This window comes from Neolamprologus brichardi, chromosome 3 (assembly GCF_056152115.1).
Source record: "Neolamprologus brichardi isolate AB-2024 chromosome 3, ASM5615211v1, whole genome shotgun sequence".
Classification (NCBI taxonomy): Eukaryota; Metazoa; Chordata; class Actinopteri; order Cichliformes; family Cichlidae; genus Neolamprologus; species Neolamprologus brichardi.
In genome coordinates, this window is record NC_142106.1 from 52030763 (window position 1) to 52045859 (window position 15097).

General features: G+C 41.7%; 1 protein-coding gene across 2 annotated transcripts in view; it reads right to left on the reverse strand.

Annotated features, from left to right (window-relative positions):
• LOC148105774 (NACHT, LRR and PYD domains-containing protein 12-like) overlaps positions 1-15097 on the reverse strand; it is a 121871-nt gene that overhangs the window by 52751 nt on the left and 54023 nt on the right. The window contains exons 2-6 of one of the 2 annotated variants that reach the window (XM_087838945.1): positions 12734-12810; positions 10778-12617; positions 9090-9266; positions 6288-6464; positions 3936-4131 (exon numbers count right to left, since the gene is read on the reverse strand). In XM_087838945.1, the coding sequence (XP_087695071.1) occupies positions 3936-4131; positions 6288-6464; positions 9090-9266; positions 10778-12617; positions 12734-12810 (2467 nt within the window). Of the gene's footprint in view, positions 1-3935; positions 4132-6287; positions 6465-9089; positions 9267-10777; positions 12618-12733; positions 12811-15097 lie in introns of those variants that run through there. The other variant, XM_087838943.1, reaches the window with a different exon arrangement.

Sequence of the window (15097 nt, forward strand, 5' to 3'; positions counted from 1 at the left end):
GGCCAGGACTCCCTTGAAAAAGAGGTTTTTAATCTCAATGGGATCTCCCTGGTAAAATAAAGGTTTAGTAAAAAAAAAAATTTATTTTTTTAAAAACTCGGTGTTGGACTTGGATAATCAGGATAAGCTGATGTTTAAAGGCATTTAAGCGCCTTGAGGCGACTTTTGTTGTGATTTGGCGCTATATAAATAAAATTGAATTGAATTGAATTGAATTTGAGTCTCGCTGTATGAGAGTCCAGTTATTACTCAATATTTATGGATGATGTTCTTTCAGTGTTGCACTTTGTAGACGCTCCCTGAGCCTCACAGCCAGCTGCACATGGACCAGCTGACATTACCCAGCATTAGAGGCGGGTGTAAAAAATGGATTTTCCTCTTTAAATGGTTTTAATTTGAATAAAGCGATGTTGATTCATTCAATCCTGAATCGATTTTTAATATAAATGTATTTTGCCAGAATCTCAGGTTAAAGCTCCCAAAAGTATTTCAACAACAACCAAACAGATAAAACAGTAAATGAGAGCAGCTAAACACACAAAGATGGAAACACAGAGCGTGGATCGTTCACTCGATGGCACGTACACGGACACGCCATCGGGGCTGAAAGTGGACACCTCACAGATCCTGAAGCTGCAGGTTTCATCTGTCTCCAACCAAAACTGACTGAACCAAAAGCAAAAGAAGATCCAAACTACGCTTTACGTTTGATGAACATCGTCATGAATTCTCTCTGACTTTGACGTTTACTTCCTGCACAGCTCTCTCTCTCTCAGTGTACTTCAAGAACAGTTTACCTTCAAAAATCTATTTTCTGCATTATTCACTGCTTATTACGCACCAGTCTGCTGTTGTGTTCACTGCTGTCGGCCTCCGAAAACAAAGCCTCATTTCTGCTGTTCAATACTGAAGAAATTTAAACCTTTTAAAAATGATGACAGATTACAAACTCTCAGCTGTGTCTGTAATCAAACCTCTGTAACTTTGCTTCACTTCAGCAGATTCAGGTCATGTTCACATGTTGATTTATGGTTTGCTTCAGTTTTTGATCGACTGCAGAATATTTTGAAGGTTATCTGCTATAAAAAGCCAGAACAGGAAAATCTGCTTCATGTGTTTCTGTTTGATCCTCAGTGACTTTGACACAAAGGCCTCTGCTGTGATGATCACACCTCTGATCAAGTCTCACAGTGTCAGCTTTGTTTTTATACATATGGATATGTGCTGATAAATGATCAGAATTATAATATTTCCCACTGTCTGCTGTGTGCCGTGACCTTTAACCTGCTAAAGACAGTCAGCTGTGGATTATTCATTGTTGTGTCTGATACTTAGAACTGTGAGGAAGAACACTACACAGTTAATCAGGGTCCCCTCTCTCTGAATCAGGAAAGGTGGGCAGGCCGCGTGTGGGCCGCGGGCCATACGTTGAGTATCACTGTTTGAAATGTGAACATTGTTCTGCTGCAGTCAATGGACTAAACCAGAGAAGAAGAAAACAGACTTTACCATGAAGATCCTCAGTGTGGATCAGTATAATATCAGCCTGATGTCTGCAGTTTAGTGTCAGCACAACTTTCACATCATATTCATCTCAGCACAACTAAAACATGCTGACTGACCTCAGAGTTTCAAGTCCACATCCTGGACTCTCCAGAAAACCACACAGATGCCTCACTCCTGAGTCTTTAAGGCTGTTGTTGTAGCTCAGCTCCAGCTTTCTCAGATGGGAGGGGTTGGACTTCAGTGCTGCTGCCAGATAATCACAGCTGATCTCTGACAAACCACAGTTCCACAAACTGTATAATGAATGAAAGATGTAAGTTTATTAGACAAGTGTTAGCTTGAAATCATTCAGTGTTTCATCATCTGTTCAGAGATGAAGAATGTTAAGAATGTAGAACTTTAGAAAATGGAAACTCCAAACAGCTGAAGCCAACAGGAAGCAGCTTCAAACAAACACAACAAGAGAAAAACCTGTGAATGTTTCACATTAAAGTCGTACATTTCTCATAAAAACAGGAAAAAGACTTGAAAGAGTAGTGTTTTTCCTTCCAGGAACCACAAGGATTCACTTTTAAAGGTGAAGTGTGAAAGAAATGGACATATTTGAAGTCCAACACCTTTTTCCAGTCACATTATTAAAGCAGAAAAACTACAAGCTCATTTTCATTCCAACAAGTCATCTTCTGACGTGGACTAACAACACTGGTCTCTATGTGCAGCTGGCTGTGAGACCAGTGCTCAGGGACCGTCTACAAAGTGCAACACTGAAAGAACATCACACACTAATTTGCTTCCAGCACTTTCACACATACATCTACTGTCATTATTGTCACCAAACTCTGTGGATCCTTTATTGCAAATTAAAATGGGATCAAATGGTCAGTCAAAAGAGGGTTATGAGGAAATATGATGAAATGTTGTGTATTAGCAGCAAGTTATTGAATCATTTTCCTCAGAAACCAAAAAAAATGATTGAAAAACATGTTTTTACAAACTCAGTGTTGGACTTGGATCAGCAGGATAAGCTGTTGTTTAAAGGCATTTGAGTCTCGCTGTATGAGAGTCCAGTTATTACTCAATATTTATGGATGATGTTCTTTCAGTGTTGCACTTTGTAGACGCTCCCTGAGCCTCACAGCCAGCTGCACATGGACCAGCTGACATTACCCAGCATTAGAGGCGGGTGTAAAAAAATGGATTTTCCTCTTTAAATGGTTTTAATTTGAATAAAGCGATGTTGATTCATTCAATCCTGAATCGATTTTTAATATAAATGTATTTTTCCAGAATCTCAGGTTAAAGCTCCCAAAAGTATTTCAACAACAACCAAACAGATAAAACAGTAAATGAGAGCAGCTAAACACACAAAGATGGAAACACAGAGCGTGGATCGTTCACTCGACGGCACGTACACGGACACGCCGTCGGGGCTGAAAGTGGACAGCTCACAGATCCTGAAGCTGCAGGTTTCATCTGTCTCCAACCAAATCTGACTGAACCAGCAGCAAAAGAAGATCCAAACTACGCTTTACGTTTGATGAACATCGTCATGAATTCTCTCTGACTTTGACGTTTACTTCCTGCACAGCTCTCTCTCTCTCAGTGTACTTCAAGAACAGTTTACCTGCAACAATATGTTTTCTGCATTATTCACTGCTTATTACGCACCAGTCTGCTGTTGTGTTCACTGCTGTCGGCCTCCAAAAACAAAGCCTCATTTCTGCTGTTCAATACCGAAGAAATTTAAACCTTTTAAAATGATTACAGATTACAAACTCTCAGCTGTGTCTGTAATCAAACCTCTGTAACTTTGCTTCACTTCAGCAGCATCAGGTCATGTTCACATGTTGATTCATGGTTTGCTTCAGTTTTTGATCGACTGCAGAATATTTTGAAGGTTATCTGCTATAAAAAGCCAGAACAGGAAAATCTGCTTCATGTGTTTCTGTTTGATCCTCAGTGACTTTGACACAAAGGCCTCTGCTGTGATGATCACACCGCTGATCAAGTCTCACAGTGTCAGCTTTGTTTTTATACATATGGATATGTGCTGATAAATGATCAGAATTATAATATTTCCCACTGTCTGCTGTGTGCCGTGACCTTTGACCTGCTAAAGACAGTCAGCTGTGGATTATTCATTGTTGTGTCTGATACTTAGAAGTGTGAGGAAGAACGCTACACAGTTAATCAGGGTCCCCTCTCTCTGAATCAGGAAAGGAAGGCAGGCCGCGTGTGGGCCGCGGGCCATACGTTGAGTATCACTGTTTGAAATGTGAACATTGTTCTGCTGCAGTCAATGGACTAAAGCAGAGAAGAAGAAAACAGACTTTACCATGAAGATCCTCAGTGTGGATCAGTATAATATCAGCCTGATGTTTTCAGTTTAGTGTCAGCAAAACTTTCACATCATATTCATCTCAGCACAACTAAAACATGCTGACTGACCTCAGAGTTTCAAGTCCACATCCTGGACTCTCCAGAAAACCACACAGATGCTTCACTCCTGAATCCTGCAGGTTGTAGTTGTAGGTCAGGTCCAGCTCTCTCAGATGGGAGGGGTTGGACTTCAGTACTGCTGCCAGATAATCACAGCTGATCTCTGACAAACCACAGTCCTTCAATCTGTATAAAGAATGAAAGATGTAAGTTTATTAGACAAAGTGTGAGCTTGAAATCATTCAGTGTTTCATCATCTGTTCAGAGCTGAAGAAGGTTCAGAATGCAGAAGTTTAGAAAATGGAAACTCCAAACAGCTGAAGCCAACAGGAAGCAGCTTCAAACAAACACAACAAGAAAAAAAACTCTGAATGTTTCACATTAAAGTCGTACATTTATCATAAAAACAGGACAAAGACTTGAAAAAGTCGTGTTTTTCCTTCCAGGAACCACAAGGCTTCACTTTTAAAGGTGAAGTGTGAAAGAAATGGACATATTTGAAGTCCAACACCTTTTTCCAGTCACATTATTAAAGCAGACAAACTACAAGCTCATTTTCATTCCAACAAGTCATCTTCTGACCTGGATTAACAACACTGGTCTCTATGTGCAGCTGGCTGTGTGACCAGTGCTCAGGGACTGTTTACAAAGTGCAACACTGAAAGAACATCACACACTAATTTGATTCCAGCACTTTCACACAAACATCTACTGTCATTATTGTCACCAAACTCTGTGGATCCTTTATTGCAAATTCAAATGGGATCAAATGGTCAGGCAAAAGAGTGTTATGAGGAAATATGATGAAATGTTGTGTATTAGCAGCAAGTTATTGAATCATTTTCCTCAGAAACCAAACAAAATGATTGACAAACATGTTTTTACAAACTCAGTGTTGGACTTGGATCAGCAGGATAAGCTGATGTTTAAAGGCATTTGAGTCTCGCTGTATGAGAGTCCAGTTATTACTCAATATTTATGGATGATGTTCTTTCAGTGTTGCACTTTGTAGACGCTCCCTGAGCCTCACAGCCAGCTGCACATGGACCAGCTGACATTACCCAGCATTAGAGGCGGGTGTAAAAAAATGGATTTTCCTCTTTAAATGGTTTTAATTTGAATAAAGCGATGTTGATTCATTCAATCCTGAATTGATTTTTAATATAAATGTATTTTGCCAGAATCTCAGGTTAAAGCTCCCAAAAGTATTTCAACAACAACCAAACAGATAAAACAGTAAATGAGAGCAGCTAAACACACAAAGATGGAAACACAGAGCGGGGATTGTTCACTCGACGGCACGTACACGGACACGCCATCGGGGCTGAAAGTGGACAGCTCACAGATCCTGAAGCTGCAGGTTTCATCTGTCTCCAACCAAAACTGACTGAACCAGCAGCAAAAGAAGATCCAAACTACGCTTTATGTTTGATGAACATCGTCATGAATTCTCTCTGACTTTGACGTTTACTTCCTGCACAGCTCTCTCTCTCTCAGTGTACTTCAAGAACAGTTTACCTTCAAAAATCTGTTTTCTGCATTATTCACTGCTTATTACGCACCAGTCTGCTGTTGTGTTCACTGCTGTCGGCCTCCGAAAACAAAGCCTCATTTCTGCTGTTCAATACTGAAGAAATTTAAACCTTTTAAAATGATGACAGATTACAAACTCTCAGCTGTGTCTGTAATCAAACCTCTGTAACTTTGCTTCACTTCAGCAGCATCAGGCCATGTTCACATGTTGATTCGTGGTTTGCTTCAGTTTTTGATCGACTGCAGAATATTTTGAAGGTTATCTGCTATAAAAAGCCAGAACAGGAAAATCTGCTTCATGTGTTTCTGTTTGATCCTCAGTGACTTTGACACAAAGGCCTCTGCTGTGATGATCACACCTCTGATCAAGTCTCACAGTGTCAGCTTTGTTTTTATACATATGGATATGTGCTGATAAATGATCAGAATTATAATATTTCCCACTGTCTGCTGTGTGCCGTGACCTTTGACCTGCTAAAGACAGTCAGCTGTGGATTATTCATTGTTGTGTCTGATACTTAGAACTGTGAGGAAGAACACTACACAGTTAATCAGGGTCCCCTCTCTCTGAATCAGGAAAGGTGGGCAGGCCGCGTGTGGGCCGCGGGCCATATGTTGAGTATCACTGTTTGAAATGTGAACATTGTTCTGCTGCAGTCAATGGACTAAACCAGAGAAGAAGAAAACAGACTTTACCATGAAGATCCTCAGTGTGGATCAGTATAATATCAGCCTGATGTCTGCAGTTTAGTGTCAGCACAACCTTCACATCATATTCATCTCAGCACAACTAAAACATGCTGACTGACCTCAGAGTTTCAAGTCCACATCCTGGACTCTCCAGGAAACCACACAGATGCTTCACTCCTGAATCCTGCAGCTTGTAGTTGTAGCTCAGCTCCAGCTCTCTCAGATGGGAGGGGTTGGACTTCAGTGCTGCTGCCAGATAATCACAGCTGATCTCTGACAAACCACAGCGCTCCAATCTGTATAAAGAATGAAAGATGTAAGTTTATTAGACAAAGTGTAAGCTTGAAATCATTCAGTGTTTCATCATCTGTTCAGAGCTGAAGAAGGTTCAGAATGTAGAAGTTTAGAAAATGGAAACTCCAAACAACTGAAGCCAACAGGAAGCAGCTTCAAACAAACACAACAAGAGAAAAAACTCTGAACGTTTCAAATTAAAGTCGTACATTTCTCATAAAAACAGGACAAAGACTTGAAAAAGTCGTGTTTTTCCTTCCAGGAACCACAAGGCTTCACTTTTAAAGGTGAAGTGTGAAAGAAATGGACATATTTGAAGTCCAACACCTTTTTCCAGTCGCATTATTAAAGCAGACAAACTACAAGCTCATTTTCATTCCAACAAGTCATCTTCTGACCTGGACTAACAACACTGGTCTCTATGTGCAGCTGGCTGTGAGACCAGTGCTCAGGGAGCATCTACAAAGTGCAACACTGAAAGAACATGACACACTTGCTGTGTCCCATTTCAGGGTATGCACGCTTGAAGTACGCATTTTAAGTGCGGTTACGTCACCGCCACGCGACGACGGCTGTCCCAATTCGAAGTGTACTTGAAATGCATACTCCAAATGCGCCGTCAATTTCCCCAAATATCAAGCGTGGTCCGGTGCACGCTTCGTGGTCCCATATATCCCACAATTCATAGCGCGACGGTGGGTGTGGATAATTTTGCCGCAAAATACGGCAGAAGGGAGCGGCCAAGAGTGAACTGTCAAAAGTAAGTACTGAATATGACGTCACTTAATTATGTGCGAATGTTTAATAACGAAGAACATTAAAACATTACTATTGGCCACATGTCGGCAAAGTTGTGTGACATTAGTGATGTTTGTACTTACAGCGTTAACTTGGTTTTAAAGCATATATATATATATATATATATATATATATATATATATATCATAATAATCTGACAATAATATAATATTGGCCATAATATATTTACATTACCACAGTGAGATGACTTTAGTCTCATGAACAACAAGAGCTAATTGTTATTTACTAACTAATCTTGAATGACTGTTCAGTACAGAAATGAAGCCCAACAATCATGTTTTACAGTCCTGTGGTTTCAGCCTCAGATACTCAACTAATCAAAGTGATGTCATGACAAAACATTTTTCTCCTTCATTTCTGTCAAACAAAGCTGTATGTAACGTTTCTCGCGGTTAGTATCATGGTTGCTAGGCAACCTGAACAGCGCAACGAAGGGCTAGACCGTCCCATTTCACAACCCTCTCACTTCCGCACTTCTCGTACTTATAGTACGCACCGTACGTAGTACGCGTAGTGCGCGTACTTCAAGCGTGCAGACCCTGAATTGGGACACAGCAACTAATTAACTTCCATCATCCAACCTGAAGAGGAAACAGAGTCGGCTCCCCTTCAAAGTAAAAGCTGCTCCTTTTGGACACAGTATCAAAGAAAGTCTACAGTATAACATAGAAAACACAGAAGCTTTGGTTGTTTTTAAATTGTGCAGAAATGAAACTACACTAAGATCAATTATGTGACAGACATTTCATCCCATGTCAGTTTGGCCTCATCCTGTGCCGGATTATCCAGCACACACTCTGACCACAGGCCCAGGGGCCACGCACAGCTGGGCTCCATCCAAGAGACAGGAAACAAACCAACACAATAATAAAAAGCACCATGTGATCTTCTTACATCTTCAAGACAAACATAGTAAAAACATGAGCATATTTGTTTCCTGATAAAATGATGTGACAGGTAGAACAGAGTAAAGTGGTGGTGTTACAGCCTTTCTCCCCTCTGCTGCCGAGGCTGTTAGTCCCTCCCAGACTCAGCTACAGGACTTCCAAATGAATGAAAGCAGCAGAAGTGGCTTTACAAATGAAAGAGGAAGAGGAGAAGAAGAGGAGAGGGAGGCCACCCTGACCATCACTCCAGCTGAAAACATCACACTTCCATTAAAGTTGGTGAGAAAATGTTGAGCAGGATGAGCTGCTGGCTAATCTGGAGGCTGTAGCAGCAGCTCACAGTCACAGTGGATTTCCACTCATGAAAACGCTCTGGCTGCTTCATTTCTCATCTCATATCAGAGACTTTAATGCTTCACTGAAGCTGTACTGTGATGCTTCCATATTCCAGTGAGGCCTCCATAATGATTTCAGCTGTTCTGTACAGACACTGTGTGCCCTGTATGGCTCAAAGTCTCTGCAGCCTGTTTTTATCTGCTATCATCAGATCTTCATCATCCTCATTCACATCCCTCACACACTCTACAGCCTCATCAGCACTGACTTCATCTTCACTGACTGATGGAGCACAACATGAACCTGTGGAGGCTGAAACACTGTCCTGTCAAACATCTCCCCGTCACCACTCCACTTCTGTCAGCCTTTAAATGAACCCTGCTCAAGTCTGTCACTTCTGTTTGGAGCCAAAAAGAAAAACTGTTGTTCAATCGTTTGGAAAGACAACATTTCTGAAAGCACTCAAACTTCTTCACATTTGTCTTCAGACACATCCTGAACATTTAGGAACTAAAGAAAGTTTCAAACATCAATCAAAGACCTGAAATATAGAAAAACTACAACAGCCGCAGTCAGTGAACTCACCTCAGAGTCTCCAGTCTACAGTTTGGACTTTCCAGTCCAGCACACAGAAGCTTCACACCTGAATCCTGGATGTCATCATTTCTACTCATGTCCAGCTCTGTCAGATGGGAGGGGTTGGACTTCAGAGCTGAGGCCACAACTTCACAGTGAGTCTTTGAGAGTCGACACTGAGTCAGTCTGTGATGATAGAAAATATAAAATGTGTTATTATAAAAGCAGAAAATCTGCATTATAAACACAGACTGAATGTATATGAAGACAAAACAGAGTGAGGTCATAATCTGATGAATCTGCTCTTCACATGTGTGCTTCAGCTCCTCTTACTGTGTTTGACATGACACAACGATTGAGTCTCTCTCAGACCTGCAGACTTTTAATGAGAATCTTTGTTTGGCTTTAATCTGCAGATGAAGGAGGAAGATGGTGTCACATTTAGGCTTCCATAATGTCCACAGTCTGTCACTGAGATCTGATCCACAGTCAGAGTGAAGGCACACATTTGGACTGTTTCCTGTTTTGAATCCAGAACATTTTAAATGAGTTCAGCTCAGTGAAGAGTTCCAGCTGGAAAGATGATCTCTGTTTGCTACCTGCTTTCAGGTACAACTGTTCACGTCCACACGCAGGAAAAACCTGCTGACTGTTACCAAACGGAGCAGAAATCTCATCACTGGACAATAATGATGAATGAACTCAGAGCTGCTGATATCAGATCTGATTTCAGGGGAACTAAACACAGAAATGATTGGCTCATTTTAGCTTTCTGAGCCATTATCTGCTGGTGTGTCGCTAGTTGGCAGAAAATGATTTGTATTCCTGTTCAGGCCTTCAGTGTTTATGAGTCCAGATCCAGGTGACAGCAAGTCAAAATGATGTTACCTGTCTGTGTCCAGCAGCAGCCTGTATTCACTTTGAATATTGTTAAAACCTGACATGGATCAGTTTGTCTTTGATTGGTTTGTAAATGTCACTGTTTCCATTGGACCTGAGTGACGGTACAAAGACAGAGAGGGAGAGAAAGGAGAGAGAGGATGGAGACAGCAAAGAGAGAGCAAACACAAACAGGTGAGAGTGGACAGGTGACCAAGGTCAGCAACCAATCAGAGAGCTTCTGTTTGACCCACAGTCACTGATGATGACTGCACATAACCAAGCAGTGTGTTACTCTGATATCAAATATGGATCCTGCTCTTCTAATAATGATCATCAGATGATATTATTGTGTTATTTTGTTGCTGAATACAATGTTTGTGTGATTATCAGTGAAAGAAGCAGTGAGGAGGATGGAGAGAGAGAGAGGACAGAGGGTGAAGTTAGAAACATTAAAAGGATTTTTCATGGATTTCATGGATGATTTGAGTGATTTCCAGCAGGACACTTAAACATGTCAGTGGACGTCCTAAAGAACATATTCACTGATATGAAACGTGTCATTGAACAGGATTAGTATTAGTGGAAACATGGTGGAAACAGCTGTGACTGCATAGATGTGACACACTTCAAATCTGTTCTCCACTCTTGGATTTGGGATCCATGGAGCTGCTGCTGAGTCTGTACAATAAAGGAATGGTGTGGAAGGTTGCAGCGTACGGACACAAACACTTTGTGGGTACAATCTGATTTTATTTTCAAAATTAAACTGCTAACCTACACTGGTCAATGATGTTAATGATCACATCTGGACTCACCCAGCCTTTCTGCAGTTCCTCACAGCTGGAATCAGTCTCTGTCGTCCCCGCTCTGATGAGTTGTACTTCTGCAGGTCCAACTCATCCAGAACCTCCTCTGACATCTGCAGCATGAAGACCAGAGCTGAGCACTGGATCTCAGAGAGTTCCTTCTCTGATCTGTTCTCTGACTTCAGGAACTCTTGGATCTCCTGATGTACTGAGAGGTCGTTCATCTCCATCAGACAGTGGAAGATGTTGATGCTTCTGTCAGGAGAGATTTCATCACTGTTCATCTCCTTCAGGTTGTTGATGACTCTCTGGATGGTTCCTGGAACGTTCTCTGTCTGACCCAGCAGACCTACTAAGAGTCTCTGGTTGGACTCCAGACAGAGGCCATGAAGGAAGCGAACAAACAGGTCCAGGTGGCCATTTTTACTCTGGAGGGATTTCTCCACGACTTTAGTCAAAAAGACATCCAGTGATGTGAAGATATAAGAATTTAACGTTTTCTTAAAAAAAGCTCTGTTTGTGTATTCTTCTCGGAAATTCCCTAGAAAACCTTCTACCACCTTTGTCTTCCTGTTGGTGTGACAGTGGAACATGTAGACAGAAGCCAGAAACTCCTGAATGCTCAGATGAACAAAGCAGTAGACTGGTTTCTGGAAGATCACACACTCTCTTTTGAAGATCTCTGTACAAACTCCTGAGTACACTGAGGCCTCTGTCACATCCAGACCACACTGCACCAGGTCTTCTTGGTAGAACATGATGTTTCCTTTCTCCAGATGTTCAAACGCCAGCCTCCCCAGCTTCAGAAGAACTTCCCTGTCAGCCTCCGTCAGCTCCTGTGGACTCATCTCATGTCCCTCATGGTACTTTTTCTTCTTCCTCTTTGTCTGAACCAGCAGGAAGTGTGAGTACATGTCAGTCAGGGTCTTGGGCAGCTCTCCTCTCTGCTCTGTAGTCAACATGTGCTCCAGAACTGTAGCAGTGATCCAGCAGAAGACTGGGATACTACACATGATGTGGAGGCTCCTGGATGTCTTCATGTGGGAGATGATTCTGCTGGACAGCTCTTCATCACTGAATCTCCTCCTGAAGTACTCCTCCTTCTGGGCGTCAGTGAAGCCTCGTACTTCTGTTAGCCTGTCAACACAAGTAGGAGGGATCTGATTGGCTGCTGCAGGTCGGGAAGTTATCCAGACGAGAGCCGAGGGAAGCAGATTCCCCTGGATGAGGTTTATCAGCAGCTGGCTGACTGATGCCTTCTGTGTGACATCAGACAGCAGCTTCCTGTTGGTGAAATCCAATGAACGTCTGCTTTCATCCAGGCCGTCAAAGATGAACAAAAGCTGAGAGACAGCCAGCTTCTCTGCTGTGACCTTCTGTAATGTTGGATGGAAAACATGGAGCAGCTCCAAAAGACTGTACTGCTCATCTCTGATCAGGTTCAGCTCCCTGAATGAAAGCAGAACCACCACACTGACATGTTGGTTCTCCAAGCCCTCTGCCCAGTCCAGAGTGAACTTCTGCACTGAGAAGGTTTTTCCAACACCAGCCACGCCGTTGGTCAGAACCACTCTGATGGGTCTCTGTTGGTCAGGTAAGGCTTTAAAGATGTCCTGGCACCTGATTGGAGCGTCATGGAGGGCGTCCATCTTGGAAGCTGTCTCCAGCTGCCTCACCTCATGTTGGGTATGAACCTCTTCACTCTGTCCCTCTGTGATGTAGAGCTCAATGTAGATGGTGTTGAGGAGGGTTCTACTTCCTGTTTCATCACTTCCTTCAGTCACACGTTCACATCTCCTCCTCAGACTAATCTTATGTTCATCTAAAACCTCCTGCAGACCAACATCTGCTGAAAGAAAGAAAAACAATAAGACTAAAGAGAAAGAAAACTCTTCAATGTCTGAACAACACAAGAAGTCCAGTTTTCAGAAATGAGTCCATCAGCAGACAGATGTTCAGTCTTACTTTGTACACAGCTGCTCTGACTGGCTGTCTGCAGTTCAGCTCTGCTTCTGGAGCTTTCTCCACACTGTGCAGAAGCTCTGATGGTGACACAGAAAAGTCAAAATGGAGATACTTCTGTCCACCTTTGATTAGACTCATTATAAAAAGGAAAAAAAGTTTTAAGTTAAAAGTTTTAACAAAGTCATGTTTCCATTTCACTGACTTACATTTATTCCATGGACACTCACTCTAACCTGAACCACAGCTACAACCCAACATTGTTGAGGCCTCATCTCCCCCTTTTAATGACTGTAGAGGTTAAATATGCAACAACCAACAAATAAAAGAATTTGGTTCACTTCAAAGAAATTCACACGGTGACCAAGTAAAGTAACCGTAATAAAGGAGACAACATCCCGTTGATGGTGGGATTATTTGAAAGATTTGCTTTAGTCACGTCACCAAATACAGTTGAACCACCCGTGGATCCATGTTTGACCATTCTACCACTCTGAGCTCTGCTTTTGAATCATTTTATTATTATCATCATTCATTTATTCATTCTTTGGAGGGGGGCTATTTCCTAATGCCGCCCTAATAAGGTGATGTTCAAGGGGAAATATAACAGAAACTCTTTCAGTGTTATTCATTAATAAATTAACAGATAAACTGTGAAGAAGAAAAAAACTGAGATTTAAAGGAGAGAGTGAGAAACTTGATCATCCATCCTCATAATACATGTTTATGAGTATCTGCTGTGACCATACTGCAGTAATAACTACAAGTCTACATTTCTGTGACTGTTGATCAATCACAGCAGGAATCTGAGCTCATCTCTGCACACAGAGCAGCTTCAGCTCTGGGATAAACTGCTCGCTTCACGTCCTTCTCAGCTCACAGACACTCATCCTGATATTTTCCTTTAACATTTGATGGTATAATTCATCTGAGTTTACTCTTTATCTGCATGAATACAGAAAAACAGACCCAAACACCATGAACCATCAGTTTCACCATGTAGAATATATTGTTGTTTCCTTGCTTTTAATTCAGAGAAAAACTCTGATTTTGATTTTATCTGTTCTCTTTGCCACAGCCCATCCCAGCAGCAGCTGAAGCAGCTGACTGTCACAACACTGAATAACACTTTAGGACGAGCGTCTTTATGCATTCTCAATCATCCAGGAAAGTAAATCTCCAAAAGTTGATTCTGTTCATCTGGACGTAGCGTAAATGTGGTTATCCCAGCTGGACTTTTGTCAAAGCTGGAAAGGTACCTAAAGAAAGCTCCAGCCGATCCAGGAGAGAAGGAGAACTGCTGCCCAAGCGAAAACCTGTAGTGATCCCGTATGTGTCAGGAGTATCGGAACATGAAACACATGGTGTTGGCAGCATCTGATCAATCATATTCATGGAGACGTGTATCAGCAACAGAGCAGCTGAGTTTGCAGAAGGAAGTCAAACTAAACCATAGGAACAATATGAGGAGATTACACACATAATAAAATACTAGCAGTAACACAGCTGCTGCAGACAAATCAGTCGTGTGATCGTGTGTGAGAGGAGAAGGACTGTAAAGGAGTTTGCTATTAAAAGCTCTGTATGAATGTGGGAGCATTTGAAGGGCTTTAAAAAGGCCAATATAAAATAAAAGGCAGCAAAATTGCTGACTGTGAAAGTCACCTGACTTATCAGACCTCTATGATTAAGACCTGTAAGAACACCTATTTGTACTTGTTGGCATTATATCAAATACACACGTATATTAAGCCTTTGTTTGAACTCTGGTTGAATTTGTTACTTTCAGACTGTGAAACATCACAGAGGCTGCAGCTGCAGATCTTTTGTTTCACCTGGAAATTTACTTTAAATGTTAGATGGAAAATGTATTGCTCAGTTTAACCAAAGTAAGAACAATAATCCATAAACCTTCATAAAGACAAACATCTCCCCAGAACATTGAGCTGCTGAAGTGTCACTGAAGGGAAAAACTATTTGTCCTCCTCCATCCAGCAACACCTGAAACACCTGAGTGGAAGCTCCTCCCTACACTGTGTTTGAAGCAAAGCACAAAGGAGACACCAGCTGGAGCAGCTGGAGTCCTACAGACACTCAGCCTCTTCACTACACACACACCTCCTACAACATCCACTCTTTCCACTCTGACTGCTGTGTTTGTGGAAACACTCCAACACACACCACTTCACATACCAACATAGAAATGTGTGTGAAAAAGAGCTGAGCTGATATTAAACATGAGGATTTATTCATAAATACAGAGTCAGAAACAACATCTAGACACACATTACCTCTCAGCAGCAGAAGAACATCCTTTAAAGTCATCACCAAAATCCTTCGACATGTTGCTCTTTAAGGAAACACAGC